This window comes from Oenanthe melanoleuca, chromosome 1, assembly GCF_029582105.1.
Source record: "Oenanthe melanoleuca isolate GR-GAL-2019-014 chromosome 1, OMel1.0, whole genome shotgun sequence".
Taxonomy (NCBI): Eukaryota; Metazoa; Chordata; class Aves; order Passeriformes; family Muscicapidae; genus Oenanthe; species Oenanthe melanoleuca.
The window spans coordinates 72,858,349-72,875,000 of NC_079333.1; the positions used below are offsets into that span (position 1 = coordinate 72,858,349).

At 38.3% G+C, this 16,652-nt stretch overlaps 1 protein-coding gene across 14 annotated transcripts in view; it reads left to right on the plus strand.

Moving 5' to 3' along the window:
* Positions 1–16,652, plus strand: part of MBNL2 (muscleblind like splicing regulator 2) — a 105,710-nt gene that overhangs the window by 23,080 nt on the left and 65,978 nt on the right. For 12 of the 14 annotated variants that reach the window (XM_056484771.1, XM_056485510.1, XM_056485263.1 and 9 more), the window contains exon 2: positions 14,205–15,014. The exons of the other annotated variants lie outside the window; for them this stretch is intronic. In XM_056484771.1, the coding sequence (XP_056340746.1) occupies positions 14,841–15,014 (174 nt within the window). In that variant the 5' untranslated portion in view covers positions 14,205–14,840. The remainder of the gene's footprint in view (positions 1–14,204; positions 15,015–16,652) is intronic. 14 annotated transcript variants of the gene reach the window in all.

Sequence of the window (16,652 nt, forward strand, 5' to 3'; positions counted from 1 at the left end):
TAGGCTGCTTGTAAGGAGCTGCCTTCCAAAAATGCAGAAGGCAGAAGACAGCAGGCTTGAGCTACCTGGGGTGAGAAGCTTTTTAAGGAAGGCTTTGCTTCTCAGACATAGTAGCCATTGTTGATTCTGATGGCTATTTAAATAATCTGATTTTTAATTGAAAAGTTTTTTAATTTGTTGGTATTTTTGATCTTCAGCTCATCACCTGCCATTTAATTTCACCCGTGTGCTGTTTGCTGTGTGCAAAAACAGCTGTCTTTTCCATGGCTTCCCCACTCCCTGCCTCCTAGTCAAAATCTGGCGGTCTTCAACATCAGTCTGTGTGAATTTCACATTCTTTCTGTTGTCAAAAACCTCACTGTTGCCTCTTTGTACATGTAAGCCTTTCCACAGTGCTGATGGTGCTGTTGCTGTTCTCTCACTCTTTTATCATTCTAGAGTTACATGCTCCATGACTATACACACTAGTGTAATTCTTTTTTGTTTTCCTTTGATAGTGCCAAATGTTCTGCTTGTTTTATACTCCCATCAGCTGCTGAATATTTTGCAGGAGTCTTCATTGAATTGCTCTGATGTCCACATGATCTTCCCTCTGTAGCAGTGTCTTGCTGGAACCTAGTGCTGTGTGTTTGGTATTCATTAGTTGTCTGTTTTTTCCCTCATCTGCATCATCGTGCCTATCTTTATGTTAAAACTGATGTAATTTTATCACCCAGTGAACTCATTATCATGAGATGTTTTTGTAACTCTTCACAGTTGGCTTCAGGAATGACTTCGCAAAAATGTTATGTTAGCTGCAAACTGTCTTATTGGTTATGGCTATTGTTGCAAAGCAGAGAAGGAAACTCTCTTGGAAAACCTAATTATGAAAATTACAGTATATAATTAGAAGTAAAACAATATTTAATCTTGTGAGTTTGTTGTGAACTTCTGCTCTGACTTTAGTCTTCATGCTGTCTGCAAATGCTTAGTACTTTCAGATGCTCTTTTAAATTAAATTTAACAGCCATAAGGCCTAAGTCATCACGACTGCTGGGTTCCACAAAAATCATCAGGTTACAAAGATGAGATTATTCATTTGCTTTCATTTTGCTTAATTTTGAGGTTTTAGGATTTGTATTTCCTAGCTCTTCCCTACCATTGTCAGAATTGGACTCCTAAATGAAAACTGACAATTGCTTGTAAACATACTTGTAGTTGATAGTTTTATGAAATGCACTTGATGTTTTCAAATTTCAGTGAAATGAGCAAGAGATAGCTGTGCTGCAGTAGGATTCTCTTCTTAAACTTGAAAATTCTTGTAAGAGGAATCAATAAAGTGGTGATTGGTTTAGAGGTTTTTGTTGTTTTTTTTTTTTTTTTCTTAAAGAGAAATGAAATTAAAACACACTTAGTGGCAATATTCTGCTTTGGTGAAGATAACCACCTATATCTCACCCATCTATGTCTCCAATCACCAAAATGTCAACATACTTTTCACTTAGGGGAAAGGTAAATGTGATGATTATAATCTTTGAAGTGCTTCACTGGAAGGTAAAAATTTTTTTCCTGAAATAAGACTTTAAAATTTTTTAAATTTTTCTGATTCAATATTTTTCTGATTTCAAAATTTTTTTTTTTTTTTTTTTTTTTTTTTTTATTTGTGTGGCTAATTTGACTCCCATTTTGCAGTTAGGAAATTTGGCATACATCTGCAGGATTATTCTTTAATTGTTTTCCTAATGGACTTTGTTCAGCTGGTGAAAAAATAAGAAACCTTAAATTGAGGGTTTCTGTTCAACTTTACAGAACCTTAATAATTAAATCGACCGCTCCCTCAATATATAAATTGAGTGGTTTTTTTTTTTTTTAAAGCATAGAGCTAGAATACCACTGCATCTGTGTTGTCTCTCTCTTTTCTGTCTTTTCAGAGTATAATTTTTTTTGAGGGCTTGGGGTTTTTGGTGGGTTTTTTTGGCAGGAGCTGGTGGGTTTGGGGTAGGGGGCAGAATTTATTATGGTTTGGATTTTTGTAGGTTTGGGGTTTTTTTAGGTTTTTTGGGTTTGTTTTTATTTTGTGGGGGTTTTTGGTTTGTGGGGTTATTTTTTTGCTTTTGAGTTTTTTGGGGTTTTTTTTTTTGGATTGTTTGTTTTTTGGGGGTTTGTTGGTATTTTTTTGTATTTTGGTGGGAGGGTTTGTAGCGGACAGTCCTGTTCAGTGGCTATAAAGTGGTACCATGGTTTCTATTTTTTCAGGTGATAGGCAGAAGGATAAATGTGGAGAAGAGCCATTCAAGTAGATTTTCAGGATTTCTAGAACCTATGCATTGTTATAAAGTGGTTATCTCTGTGAAAGCCAAATATTGGTAGTGCAAACTTTGCAGCCCATAAAGCTGCAGAGGATTGATTACAAGAGGACATAACTTTGACCGAGAGGGAGGTTGTTTATTTATTAAATTGTTTTAGTTTGGTTTGGGTGTTATTTTCTGATCTGGTTTGATTTTATGTCTCACCTGTTTTATTCTGAAAATATTGTATGAAATGGAAGGAATTCCTACCAGGAATCAGGGACCAGACCATATACAGGCTGAAGGTTAGAAGTTATAACATATCTTATTTACAAACTAAGCAAATATTGCACTAAAATGAGGTACATTAAAAACACACATTTAACTTCATTTTTGAAACTTGTTTTTGGAATAGAAATGTATGTAAGCATAACAGCAAGTCCACTTCTTATGTTTATATAGGTTTTTTTATCTCTGAGTGGTGTTGATGATGTTACTTATTTGATCAAATCAAATTTTTTTTTCTTATTTTGCTATTCATTCACTTTGTAACACAGAAATTTTGACATTGTCTTTCAAAACTAGTGCTGTATATTGAGTTGATATTTGTGCATGGTTAAAGGAAGTTCTTAAATTATGGTTTAACACAAGTTATGCAAGGCAATACATACTATGAAGTGCAAAACAAAGTGTGACTTTAAATATCCTTTTGCCACTAAGCTTGAACTACAACAAATTAATTAAGCTCCTGAAAAGGACAAAAATGTCGACACTGAATTTAACCAGTCCAAAATTTCCACTGCAATGCGAGCAGAAAACTGTCACTTGCCAAAAGCCAGTTGCTTGTACTCAGTTGTCAGAAGCATCTCCATTGCTTTGGAAGTGCTGGCAAATGCCAGGCTGTGCTTACCTGTTCTGCCATCCCCAGCAGGATGGAGAAATCTCTGCAGTTACAGCTAAGCAGAGATAGTAGAAAAAGGTCTGGAAGAGGGCTCTGTCAAACCATTTATAGGAAATGTGTTCAGTTTTCACTGCAAAACATTGCAATTCATTGTGTCAAAGCATGAAAGCACTAGATTTTTCAACGTTTTAAGGACTTTTTTTTTCCTACTGCTCTCTTCACAATAAATAGCTGTGTTAAAATAGAGGCTGTAATTTGAATATTGAGAAAATTTTTGATTTAAGATGGGGACATGCCTGGCTCTGAGACATAGATTAACACTGCCTAACCTGTCAGCATAGCTGCCTAAATCTATTCCCTTTTCAACTTCTAAGCTAAGAGACATTAAAACAAAGACTTTATGTATTGAAGTTGCTTTTCAAAGATACTGGCTGGAGTTTTTTGTTGTGGTTTGCAGGTTTTTTCCCTTACAGAAACCTCAATGTAGTTTATGTCCTCTTACTGTTACAGACAAATGAACTGTACACATGTTAGAAAAATGAGTATGAACTCATCCAATGTCTTTACTGTAGGGCAATAAACTTTCTGAGCTTATTTCTGTGTAGCCTTTCTGTGTTTAAGTACTTTATCTCCTGTTAGTTGTAAATTTAAAAAAAAATGTTATTCTCTAAAATGAAACTGAGTTGAAAAGTAACTTTCTTCTAGTGGCAACGGGTGGTGAGCTTTTTGGACTGAGGGAGACATGTTACACTAATCAAAACAACAGATCGATATGACCCATTTTTATTGGGTCAGTGCTTCTTAATTGGTGCTCAAGCAAAAAAGAAGGTCAGTAGCAGTACTGCACACCAAACCCAAAATTCGTCATCCTGGAGCTCAGGAAAAAAAATGTTTACTTGGTAGGCAATGTCTGCAGACAGTTATTGTGCACTCCTTCCAGTTGTAACTCCATTATTTGCCTCAGAATTAAATAGATATATTCAAGACTTCCAGGAAAACAGACATTCACCAGTAGTTGCAAGTCATATGAAAAAAGCTCTTATTTTCTTTTCTGCTACCAGTTGCAAAAACAGTTTTAGGAGAAGCTGTCTGACAACTGAATGCAAATTTTCACTAAATGCAAATTTATTTTAGTCCAGAAAGAATGAGCTTGCATTATGTATTGTCAAATACAACACAGGTAGCCTTTGAAGTTTCAAATGTTGATTTTGTTTAGGGTTTTTTATTGTTTGCTTTTTCTTGAGGACAAATGCATGAATTTTGAAAATAAAGTTTCTTACTGTCATCTCCATATAGAACATGATTAAGTATTTTCTTTATTCACCTTCGAGGACCAAAGATAATCAGGCAGGAAGCCACCTCTGTTTATAGCACAAAAAGGCAACCTACCTTCAGAAGAGATCAATAGACACCAACCTGTTAAATACCACATTTTTTTCTTCAAGGCCATGCTAAACCCCACATTTCTGTTTTTTTCTTAGCTGGGAATAGTCTTTGAAAAAATGGCTTTTAGTGGGAGATTTCAGCTGCTGTCTGAATATTAATAAAAAAATACTGTTTTAAAAATATCAAAATAAATAATCTTTGAAGATACTTGTTAACTATCTGCTGTTCTATAGGTGACTTTAAAGTTAAGTTGCTGTTCCATCTTTTTAACTGCTGTAAGATATGAAGTATTCTGGCCTAGGCACCTAATCAGGCTTTGCAGTATGTCCTGTGAGATTCTTAAGCAGTAAAGCACTTGCATGTGTTCTGCTTCATGAGGATTTCTTTAGTTTTGGAAGTAAGTAAAACTAGTGGTGTGTCTTGTGGGCACGCTACTAATGGAGTGAAAAGGGAATTGAATCCTTGTGATAAAATGGACTATGGTGAAGGCTTGCTTGGGCAACCAAAATATGCTTGAGATGCTTGTGTAATGCTTTGGGTCTGGTAGAATGCAAGAGTGCCTTACTTAGGGTCCTTCAGGCAGGCTCTCAGGTATTCTTCCTTCTCTGCTGGATTGCTAAGAAAGATCCCTGCTTTTGGAGTGTTCCTAGGTGATGCAGCTTGGGGTGCACAGGAAGGGGTCTTGGTGTTTCTTCCTCTTGAGGTAGATTTTTAAAGTCTTTTTCTCCAAGCTCCACTTTTGCTGGAGCTTTTAGTTTAACACATTCAGGAGTACTGGTAAAACAACACGGATTCTCTTGAAGGCTTTTGTAATCTGTTATCTTACTCCCCAGCTCCAAGTGTGGTTTTCAAGTATTTGTGAATCTCCAGAGAAGTCCTGAAGTGTTTCCTTCCATATCCACGCTCCTCTCCTGAGTCTATGCTTTTGTCAACAATTGTGAGAGCCAGTCAGGCTTCCTCTTGGTATCCTACTTTTCATGCACATTATAAAGGACATTTCTGACAGAGCAGTATTTTAAAAAGGGATTGAGGAAATCCGTGGAAGAAAAATTCAGTGAGACCTGTTAAATACAAAGACATCACTTACAGCTTGTTGGGAGAAAATTCATGGAAATTAGCATGCTCTGCCTGCCCTTGTTCTGCACTCTTCTGAAGATACCTAGTATGCACCATTGTCGTAGGCTGCATTTTGGGCAGATGGACTCTGTCTCATCTGCTAAGGTCATCCTTGTGTGTGTTGTTATCCTGTACTCAGGTAAAAGGTGGAGAAAATGGCACAGGAATGCAGGTATTTTATCTCAGAACAGTGATGCTTGAATTTAGTGTAGGGAATCTGTTCAGCAGAATGGTTTTAGCACTTGAGAGGCAGTCGAAGTTAATAGCATTAGGTAGTGCTCTTGCTGCCCTTGCCTCAGGAGCTTGCTTTGGATGTGCCATGCAACTTCCCAGAGCCGGGTAATTTGCTGGAATAGATTATTAATAATGTGTTGGCAGTCTTAAAACATGTACAGCTTGTGAATTCAACATGTCATTAGTTTACATGCAGTCCTTGGTTTGTTCAGATTTATCCTTGTCTTTCTGTGCAAAGGGATGCTGTTTGTCACATAAACAAATACCTCGGCAAGAATTCTGCCTTCTTGGCTTAGAGCAGAACTAGACTAGAGAAAATAGAAAATTGACAACAGCCTGAGCTCTTTTAGGTTGTGCTCCTGTGTAACAGCATGTTATCGGTCCTTTGGCAGGTGAGAAGAGTCATTTGATCACACGTTCCCTCCATGCCAGTCTATAAAAATTTCACAGTACATAAGCACACTTTTCTATAAATATTTTACAGTCCTAAAAAAGCATAAATACAATGCATGTCTGCAGCTGAGTGTGAGTGGAAGCTCCTAATGCACTGGGGTACCCTTTCCTGGGGAATTGGGTTTGATTAATAGCTATTACGTGCTGCACTCTGCCAAAAGCAAAACATTTGTGTCCACAAGAGGCCAAGTGGTAACGTCATTGCTGCCGGGGATGATTAACTCTGCTTGCCGAGGCACAGAAACAGAAATTGCTTTTGCCCTCTTGTCAAGGTGGGAACAGAATTTTGTGTATGAAATTCATACACCTAGAGGATAAAATCAGGTTAGTTTGGACTTAGAAAGTGTTTAAGTTAAAAACTGTGAGAAGGTACAAACCAAGAGAGGAGGAGTAGAATAAAAACAAAAGTAGTTTGCTAGAAGAAGAAAACTCTTTTCTGCAATTGCACTTTAACTGAAGCATAATAAGCATTAGTTTTTCCAGCATGACTTCGAAGCACTTTGGTATTAGAAAATACTCTTGTGGGCTGCAGTCATCCATTGGCCTAAAGTTCAGCAGAAATATTTCACGGTCCATTAGCAAAGTAGTACAGTGGGTTGCTGAAAAGGTCCCAGGCTGTGTCAGTTGTTTCACAGTCAGTGGTACACCTTCCTCCTCACCTACTTCCCCGGGGACAAAGGACATTAGTGTTATTATATTGTAAAGCCAGCTTCAAAGGGAAACGGCAGGTTTTTACAAGAAGCTCATTGCCATTCTGTAAATAGTGGGAGACATACTAAAAGGCCTGAACCTGGCACATTAGTGATTGTGACAAGGAAAACATGGCTCATTTAGCAAAACTGATTTGAAGGTCATGCTCAGTTTAAATAAAGCAGACTGGTGTTTTCTAGTCTGTCCCTGGACTTCAGTCAGCTTAACTAAAATAGTTAGGATCGTCTCTGTGTAAAGTGTTCATATGAATTACAGTTCACAAGTGTTCATCGCTGGTTGTATAACAGGCAAAGACATGTGGCAATGGTTGATCTCCAAGTCAAGCAAACAAAATAAATAATGGTTTTTTTGCAAGTCCTGACACTTCCGACTTGAGCTGGTTCATGCTGAATTAATACAAGACTCAAGATTAGAATTTAGTGGTTTTGGCTACCAGCCACCTATCAAACAAGTGGGCTGCTTCCCTGATACGACATTCTGACTTCTTCCTCATTTGAGCAATACTGGTTTCCTCAATGTCACGTGGGAGCTGCTGAGCATCTTAAAGTGGAAAAAACCCCCTGAAAATTATTAAAGAAATGTTTGTAAGTTTTGTTTGCCATCAAAGAAGGGATGATGCTTCATGGAAACCTGTCTTATTTTCTCTTGTTTTCTGAATTTAGGGATATTATTTTTTGTGACTCCACAATAATGCGGAGGAGAGACAAAAGCTTGTTTCTGGTTTTAATGCTGTCTTTTTACATAACTGTGCAGACACTACTAAACTCTACTGTGCATTGTCCAGTCTTGCTAGATATCTAGTGTAAGGGTACATATAAAAAAGATAAATATTAGAAATTGATTTAAAGAGAACACAAGGCTGACATAGTACTCACTGATGAATGATACCTCTGTACTATTGCATCTCTTCTGGTCCTGTTTTCCCTAGTTTGGAAAGCTGTTTGATTGAGAAAAACCTATGCACCACAGGAGAATCTCCTGCATGTTCTTTCTTTAAGATGTAGTTTATTCAAATGTGATCAACAAGTATGCTAACTGTCACATTATTTGTCTGTAAAATTATTTTTTATTTAAACCTGTTGGCATCTTTTGATGTAGGATTCTCTTTGTATGGGCTAGCGGGGAATCTTGCACAATGAGGCTTAAATTAGTGTGTGATGCCTGAGAGCCAGCCTTGCTTTCCAGGGACAGGGAGCATGTCCTGTGGGATACAGCAGTGTAGCTAAAGGAGCTTGCAGAGGAGCCAGACCTGCTGCAGGTGGGTGCCCTGTCCTGCCTCTGCTCCCTGCTCCAGAAGTGGGATGAGAGCAGGGACCATGTCTCTGTTCAGTTGGCCAGCAGGTGTGAGGCAGAGGGCATTGTGCTGCTGTGTTATTCTGCACCTGATGAGGCAGATCAGAATGGATCCAGCTGTAGCCTGGGATTAAGCTGCAGTCTTGCTTTCCTCAGCAGGGAGTTTGGGGGAGCTCAAGAGAGAACTTCACAGGGGAGTCAAGGAAATGGCAAGTAGCTAGAATTTAAAGCAACAGTGGAGTGAGCTTGTGGGGTTGTGGCTGTCCTTTAGTGGGCAGCTCCTCTTCTGTTTGGAGGCCTTGAATGCTATTTAAAGGAAAAACAGTGGGGGGAAAAAAGAACATTTAAGACTGTAACAATGAGGTTTAGTTGAAAAACAGAAGCAAAGTTCCACATCTTCTGGACTAAAGCACCTGCCAGTGTCTCCTAAACATTTGTCTGTATCCTGAATGATTTGAAAGTGGAGCCCACTATGCAGCTGCAAACAAGAGATGACTTATGTGGGATTTGAATGCCTTTTCCTGGAATAAGGATGAGGGTTCAGTAGTTGTCAGTCTTTGAATATCTGCATTTCCATTGTGAATGTTCAGGATATGTAACTTGATCTGGTTACAGAAGCATTCTTATGTGTTAAACTTATGCAGGGAATCTTTCCACTGGGTTTTGTCTCTAAACATAGTGTAATGTTGTTGAAAGCAAGCTTCCTTTGCAAATAGGTCAACTGCTGAACAAGCAGCAGCTTTTTGAAGGAACACAATTCTTGTCAGTAGTCTGAAGATGCATCTGTGGATTGGGGCACATTCATTGGTTAATCTGTGTTTTCAGATGTCCTGAAGTGTCTGGAAATGGCTGTGTTTTATCCCACATTATCTGACCCAGGTAAAATCACTGATTCAAAACTAGTAAGTCTAGGCTGAAAGAAGTGGCTAAACTAGTTATTAGAGATCAGTCTATTTCCTGAACAAAAAGGAACATCATGAGAATCTGAGTTAAAGTAGTATGTGGTCAAGACATTGCTGGTTTGTGAACTTGTGCTGTGAAGCTAAGTGAAGCTAAGTGATGCTTATGGTTAACCCTGTCTAAGGGTAGACAGCCTGTTTTCTGCTGCTTTCAACTTCCAGCCAGACCTTAGAATTCTGACATGAAGTTCTTTGTGCTTGGTGTCTCCTGCAGGGTCATAGTTACTGTTTCTTTGTTAAAAAGTTTCTGAACGTTAAGACTAGGAGCATGATTTTCTGGAAGAAAGCAACATGAGTTTTTATTTTGTGTAAATGGATAAAAGTTGTAGCAGCAACCTGCTTTGGGCCAAGGGCTTAAAATTGAATAATATCATTTCCCTGGGGTTAGAGAGTTGACCTTGGTCTTCCTGAAAAAGATCTTCCATTTGACTAAGAAAACAGTTTGTCTCTGAAGAGTGGAAGTATATTCATGCTGGGTTTGAAAAGTAAGTTCTCAATACATTGTATTGGCATTGGAGTATCCAGCAGGTCAGTTTTGGTGGCTGTAGATAGATCCCGAAGGTGAGTTTTTTCTCATCTGAGTTCATGTGTTTAATTGAATTTGGGCAGCAGTCTGTAAGTCATGATGTTTCTCCCTGCTAGTGACCTAGAGAAAGCTCACCTTGCTTTCACAGCATAGTGAGTCTTTGGGGTTTGCAGGTGTTTTGGATTTGTTTTTTTGTTTCCTTGTTTTTAAAACAGAGCATTGTTTACAAATCATCAAACTTGTAAGGCTAATTATATTTAGTACATCTCTTCTATCTGGGAAAGAAGAGTTTATATACTTAAAACTGCACAGTCCCCTTTAAGTACAACTAAGGGTATTCTAACTTTTCAATTCTTGAGTTTCTGGTATATTTATAGGAGGAATATATGGATCATGTTGATAAATTTTGACAGGAGGAGCAGCAAATTGACCCCCAGTGTTGACATCTCTTACTGAAGATTTTAATGTGATGAATAATACAGAGTGTTTAAACCTCAAAAAGTGTAAAACTGTTTTAACACCTTTTGAGTGGACTTAGTGGTTCCTCTAGAGATCTGTGGTGAGACCATGTAGAGGACTGTGCTCGTTTACTGGAAGTCATCACCTGCAGAGGTGACTTTTGGAGATGGGGTCTTTGCTCATTACTACATGTTACCTACTGAAGCGTGAATACATCATGTCCAGGAAGTCTCAGCTTCACCTTTAGACAGATACTGCATAATCCATTGCCACATAATCTGGCTGATAAGTAAAACTACTGTACCAAAGTACTTCATATATTGTAGATAGCAAGAGCTCCTATTTTCCAGCTGAAAGATCCAACTGGCTTGTAGCAGGCAAGGGCTTTGTGTTTCCTTGCAATCCCCAAAGATGAGGCTGTCTGCCCCATGTTTCTTAGAACTTTTTCTGTGGGCTTCTAGTGTCTGTGTGCTTTGTTATGTTTAATAATTAAAAGGATTTTTTTCCTTAACCATGTCAAAGGCCTTCTACTCCTATGCCTTGCTAGCTTTCTGCAAAAGGCTTGTCCTAAAAGGGATCCAAAGCTAAATAGCTTTTACAAATACATGTCCATGAATTTCATTTCACTTAACCTAAGGGAAACTGCATTTCACTTAACCTAAGGGAAACTGCATTTGTAAGTGTGCATTCTTGATCAATTCCATTGATTCAACTGTGTGAGAGACTGAAAATAAACACTAATAGTTGTAAAAAGACAAAAATAATTTCTTCTTATGTTGAGTCAGAATATTTTGCAGCTCAGTTGTTTGTTTGTAAGTTTTGATAGTTTGTTTAGCTCCAGTGGGGAGTATTGAGCTGGGATCATTAATGATAATAACAACAAAACAACTAAACAAAACCATCAAGCAAACAAAACCTTCTGCCAGGATAAGGGACACTTGGTGCTGAGGGCTTTATGCTGGTGAGGTACCATTGGTTTTGGCAGAACAACTAACTTTGGCTGATATGTTGGGACTCAGAAATAGTGGGAAGAAGAGCTGAGTTGCATTTGCTGGAGCCACTGGTTTTCTCCAGATTAGTGGGTATTGCAACACACGAGGTCAAGGTGAGCTATGATGTTAATAATGGTGTGTGACCTGGCAGGCATTTTATTGGTGATTATTATAGTTGTTGTTATATTTTCTTAAGCAAATTCGATTATTTTCCTTTATTTACTTCCCTGTTTACTCAAACTGCTGTTTTTTTCCTTGTAACCACAGTCTCTTCTGCTTTCCTTTTAAGATTTTGTCTTGTCTCTCTCTCTTGCAGTGTTCACAACCTTTCTCCATCTTTCTTCCATTTCCAATGAAGTCTCTTCCTTCCTTTGTTTCACAACCAGCCATTTGCTTTTACTACCTTCCATTCCCATTTTTTTCTTCTCTTGAGCACTTCCCTCATATGCTGAATTCTCCTTTTCTTAGCTTCTGCTAATTTTATTCCCTGCTTTGTCTTTTCTCTCTCTTCTCGTTTCGCATCTCCCATATTCAGGTTTTCAAGGTGGCCTCTCTTCCTTCGTGCCCCTAGTGCAGGTGATGGGCAGAGGAGGTATGACAGCTGCCTAGTATGGGGTTGTGAACACATAGGTCATGTAAGTGGTAGAGATGAAGCACTCCAAATTATTCTATCCTCACCTTTTAGTTTGCACTTGCCTTCTGCTGAAGGCATGGCCTCCTTCAGAAAGAAGTCAGTTCTGCTTCCTGAGTTTGCACCAGTAGAAGCTCCTGAGGCACTTGGTGATTTGAGAAATCAGGAGGCATTATGTTTGACAGGATGTGGATTTTTGAGACAAACCTCTCATGCTTCCCTTTCTTTAGAACATCTTCATGTAACATGAGGGTAAGAAATAGGATGCTACTGTGTTTCACTCTCCTACCCTCCAACCCCAAATGCTTTTTAGTATGAGTTCTTGCTGTAGTCTCACAAATCTTGTATGTGATTCTGCTGTGCACTTCTTTTTTGAAAACCATGGCTACTGCCATTTCTATTCTGTGTGTTGTTTGCTTTGCTGCCACGTGCTGTGTCTGGTTTTTTTCAGTCTTAGCACTTACTACTTGAGAACCAGCTTTGTCAATTTTATGGTGTGCAACCCTGCAGAGCATTACTACTTGTGACTTTCAGCAGTGTGCAGTATAACATTTACCCTTTTCCCAAAATTTCTGTCTGTCTCCCACATCTATTACTGAAAACAGTTACTGACATTTCTGAATTGGAATGTGTGGCCCTAGGGAGAGTATTTCCTTTTTTACATTAGCCAGCTAAATCATCAGCCCAACAAGCTATCAGCTCAACAAGCCCTTGTGGAGAGGCTCTTCTTGTCTTCCCCTCTCTTTCCTTTTCATCAGTTGTGAGTATTTTCTCACCTCTTTGTATGCTTTCAGCTTAATCTCATTCTTCATTGATGCTGTCAGACAACATTGATAGAATATTTAATTTGAGGAGTTTGTAATTTATGTACTGTACTATAATTGCATAGAATTATTTACAAATGTACTGATTCTCTTGTGCCTTGTTGTTCTTTATGACAGCTAAATATAAGTGCCATCCAGACCCATCTTATTGCACATTGGACTTGAAACTGAATTTTTGAGCAATTAGCATTGCATTGCCTTTATTCATAGTAGCAGTAGGAACTTTTGGTGTAAGTGTTGGTCACATAGTAAAACCCCTTCTGGTAGCATTGCTAAGTAGTAGAAAAGCCTTTTGATGTGAAGACCTAGAAGTCAGAACTGGGATCTGATCCTGAAACTGGGTAATTCTTACTCACTTAACTAGCAATACTGACTTCAATTAACCAGTGAATTCAAGCACAGAATGGTAATTCTGACATGGAAAAGCTGACAGTGTTTTTAGGACTATTTTTATTGACATATTTTAAAATCTCACTTATTCCAGTCCTTCCCCTTCTCTTTTTTCTTGCACAAAAATAATCCATCAACTGTTTCTGGCTGGTATTTGCAAAGTAGAAGTTGTGTTCCTCTGAAGCTGAATGGAAGAAAACATCATGTTCATGGTTTTGCTGTCTATGTATAAAATATAGTTAGGGGCTAAAATTTTTTGTAGTATCTAATCCTTTGATTTTCAGATCTGTTTTTCTGTAAAATATCCTAGGTATTTTATAGTCCCCAAATAGTTTAAGTGTCATATTGGAATCTGAGGTTTTGATGCTGAAGGATGTATTTGCAGAGGTATGCAAATGCTAATTAAATCAAAAGAATATTTAGATAAAGAGTGCTTCATATTAGAAAGGACTTATTGGAACATGGTGACTTGGTGGTTGAGCCCTTTCATGAAGCCTTTATAAAACAGCCTCTAGGTTAACAGGAAAACTAACTCTATTGTCTGCCTATGGAAGGTTTTATTTTCTATAATTTTGAAATGACATTTTTTGCTTTTTTTTTTCCTTGAGAAACAGAGACACAAAAATCTGAGCAGAATACTACCATCCTCGTTTCTAAGGAAGAACAAATAAAGAATAACAACTTATAATGCAGTAGCACAATCTTAAGGGCCAAGTGATAAATTAATGGAAACGGGTTCTTGTATACAGTTTTGGAGACTAAGCACATTTGATTGAATTGTTTCACAACTAGCGTGCCTAATTATTGTGTCTGCCACATTCGTCTATTTAAATCATTCCCAACTTTTGGATTGTTGCCTGGAATATTACTGCAGTACGTGTTTCAACTGGTTATTCCTTTGTCACGTGTAACTTCACAAAGGAGGATGTTTGGGGTTTTTTTTTTAAAAAAGGAATGAACTTTGGCTGTATGTTTATAATATCTGATAAAAAGGGGCAGTAGGTTTCATAATGTTGATTTGAATGAGTTGCACGTGAACTGATGCTGTATTTGTTTTGTCAGGTCAGTGACTTAAAAAGTGCCTTTGCCAAGTCACTTTTACGAGCGAGGACTGCTACGCCTGTGTTCTCAAAATCCCATCTTTGCCAGCCAGACATTGCCTTCACCTTACACCTGGCAGAAGATACCTCAGCTGTCTCCATTTGCCAATTAGTTGATGGGAAACTGAAAGCAGAAAAAGGATTATTGTTATTATTCCTGGGACATGAACAAATGACTGCATTGCTTTTCTCGTGTAATCGATATCGGCAGGCAACCGTCAGAGGACTGCTGTTCTATCAAGGAGTGCCATTGCATTGATGGACCTTGGCTTCAAACCAGTGCATCCGTGATTGCAATCAACAAACCCACGTGTTTTACAGACAGAAATGCGACTGAGCATGTGTTTTCCCAGCCAAAAGTCTACAAGTGGGACTTAATGATTGATGAGTGACTGCTTGCTGATAAACTTTCTCTGCTTGTTCCGCTTTGTGTGCGTTGGACGCCGTTAATCGTCCCCCCACCGTTTGTTTTTTTAACTTTCTTTTCAATTAGAATTCAAGTTATTTTTTTCTGATCTCCCCTTGTCATTAGTTTTGGAAATTTCTTCAGCGTAATTCACCTGACAGTGAGTTACAAGTTGAAAATCAGCTTCTCATCATGGCTTTGAATGTTGCTCCCGTAAGAGACACAAAATGGCTGACGTTAGAAGTGTGCAGGCAGTTTCAGAGGGGAACTTGTTCACGCTCTGACGAAGAATGCAAATTTGCACACCCCCCTAAAAGTTGCCAGGTTGAAAATGGAAGAGTTATTGCCTGCTTTGATTCCTTAAAGGTAAGAAAAAGAAACTGCATGTGTAGTGAAAATGCTGTTACATCGTAGTGAAAGTAAAATAGCAAATGATGTGTGATTTGTTCCTGGTAAGATGCATATTGAAACAAATGTTGTTAATCATAACGTTTGTTTACTGAAGCTTTTCAGATTTCTTTCTAAGGTTTTTTTTTTTTCAAATGTCACTATGTTGTTTACAAAAATTGCATGTGACTGTGGGATACAGAATTAGTTGCAGCTGGTAGGACAATTGTATTCTCCCGAGTACATTTTATGAATTATAATTGTTTTGTGGTAAATGAAAATACACAGTGGCACAATACTATGCCATTCCCAGAGTCCTAAAGAAACAAATAATATGGAAAGAGTGCAGATTTTTTCATTTAGATCAATGGAAGTGAGAAAAGGCTATCCATTACTTCAGATTTGACACAAAGGGTCGTTTACTCTTGGTATTGGACACTCAGGTAAATTAATAGCATTGTAAATTATATGTGTGGATAGTGCAGATATGAGCATGAGTTTAGGAAGTGCAAAGGGATTCTCTTCTTTGGAGGATATATAGCAATTATATTGTTAGGGTATGAGCTTCTTCTGACTTCCTGATGACATCAGGCATCCTTTAGAAAACTATTTTAAAAAGTTCTGTGAAAATAGTTCATGTACTGCATAAAAGAAGATTAATGACCCCCTGGGATTTGAGGGGTACACAGTGTTTTCCATGATGATATATTTGTGTTCTTCTATAAACAGAAGGAGAAAGCTTATTTCATATAAATAATTAAAGGGTAGAATTGAGAATTTCAGATTTTATTTTGAAAGTTTTACTTACAGCTTTATCTTCTGGGCATGGGAGAATGTCTTGGCTTGCTATTTTAGCTCTGAGAATCAAAATTTCAGTTACCAACAACTCTTTTACTGTGAAAACATCAGTCTGAAAGATAAGAAAACTCAGGGTGGTTTATTTACATTATAACTTTTTTTTTATGCATTGCAAGATAGTGTGCTAGGCATCTGCCTTCTGTTTTTCCTCATTTCTTCTTTTCTTTTGAAGATGTAGAAGATAGTATCTCAGGAGAAATGTTTATGAGGGGGTTATGGTCTGTATATCCTGTAAGCCAGAAGCACCTTGGAGTCATGGCAGTATGTCATCGAGGGCTATTAATGACCTTAATCCATGGATTACTGCATGATAAACTGTAACAGCTTCTTTGTAGATGTTCTTGTATATTGGTTGTCTGCCAGTGGGATAAGTTTTTTCTAAACAAGCAGACTAGTGTCTGCAGCAAGTAGGCAGTACTCTGATTTTACAAAAAATAAGCAGGTCAGTAACAGGGGGGTTTTTATGTACTATTTTTATGTGTTGTAAAGTCTGGGGTCTGTGGCTGGGAGGCTGGAGATAAGCACCAGGACTCGGTCACCCCTGGGCTGGCAGGACAGTGGCTCTGCAGTGAAGGAGGTGCTGCTGCTGCATCATCCTGCCAAAGCAGTGATGCACCTGTCCTTGGTGCCTGAGGACAGCGTCGCTCTCCCTGCTGGTGCTGGGCACTCACAGTGCAGTTACCAGCTATTCAAGCTGGAGACTTTTGTTCAGGGATGGTTATTGTCTGCAAATAAAAGCTGGAGTCACAGACTAAGCTA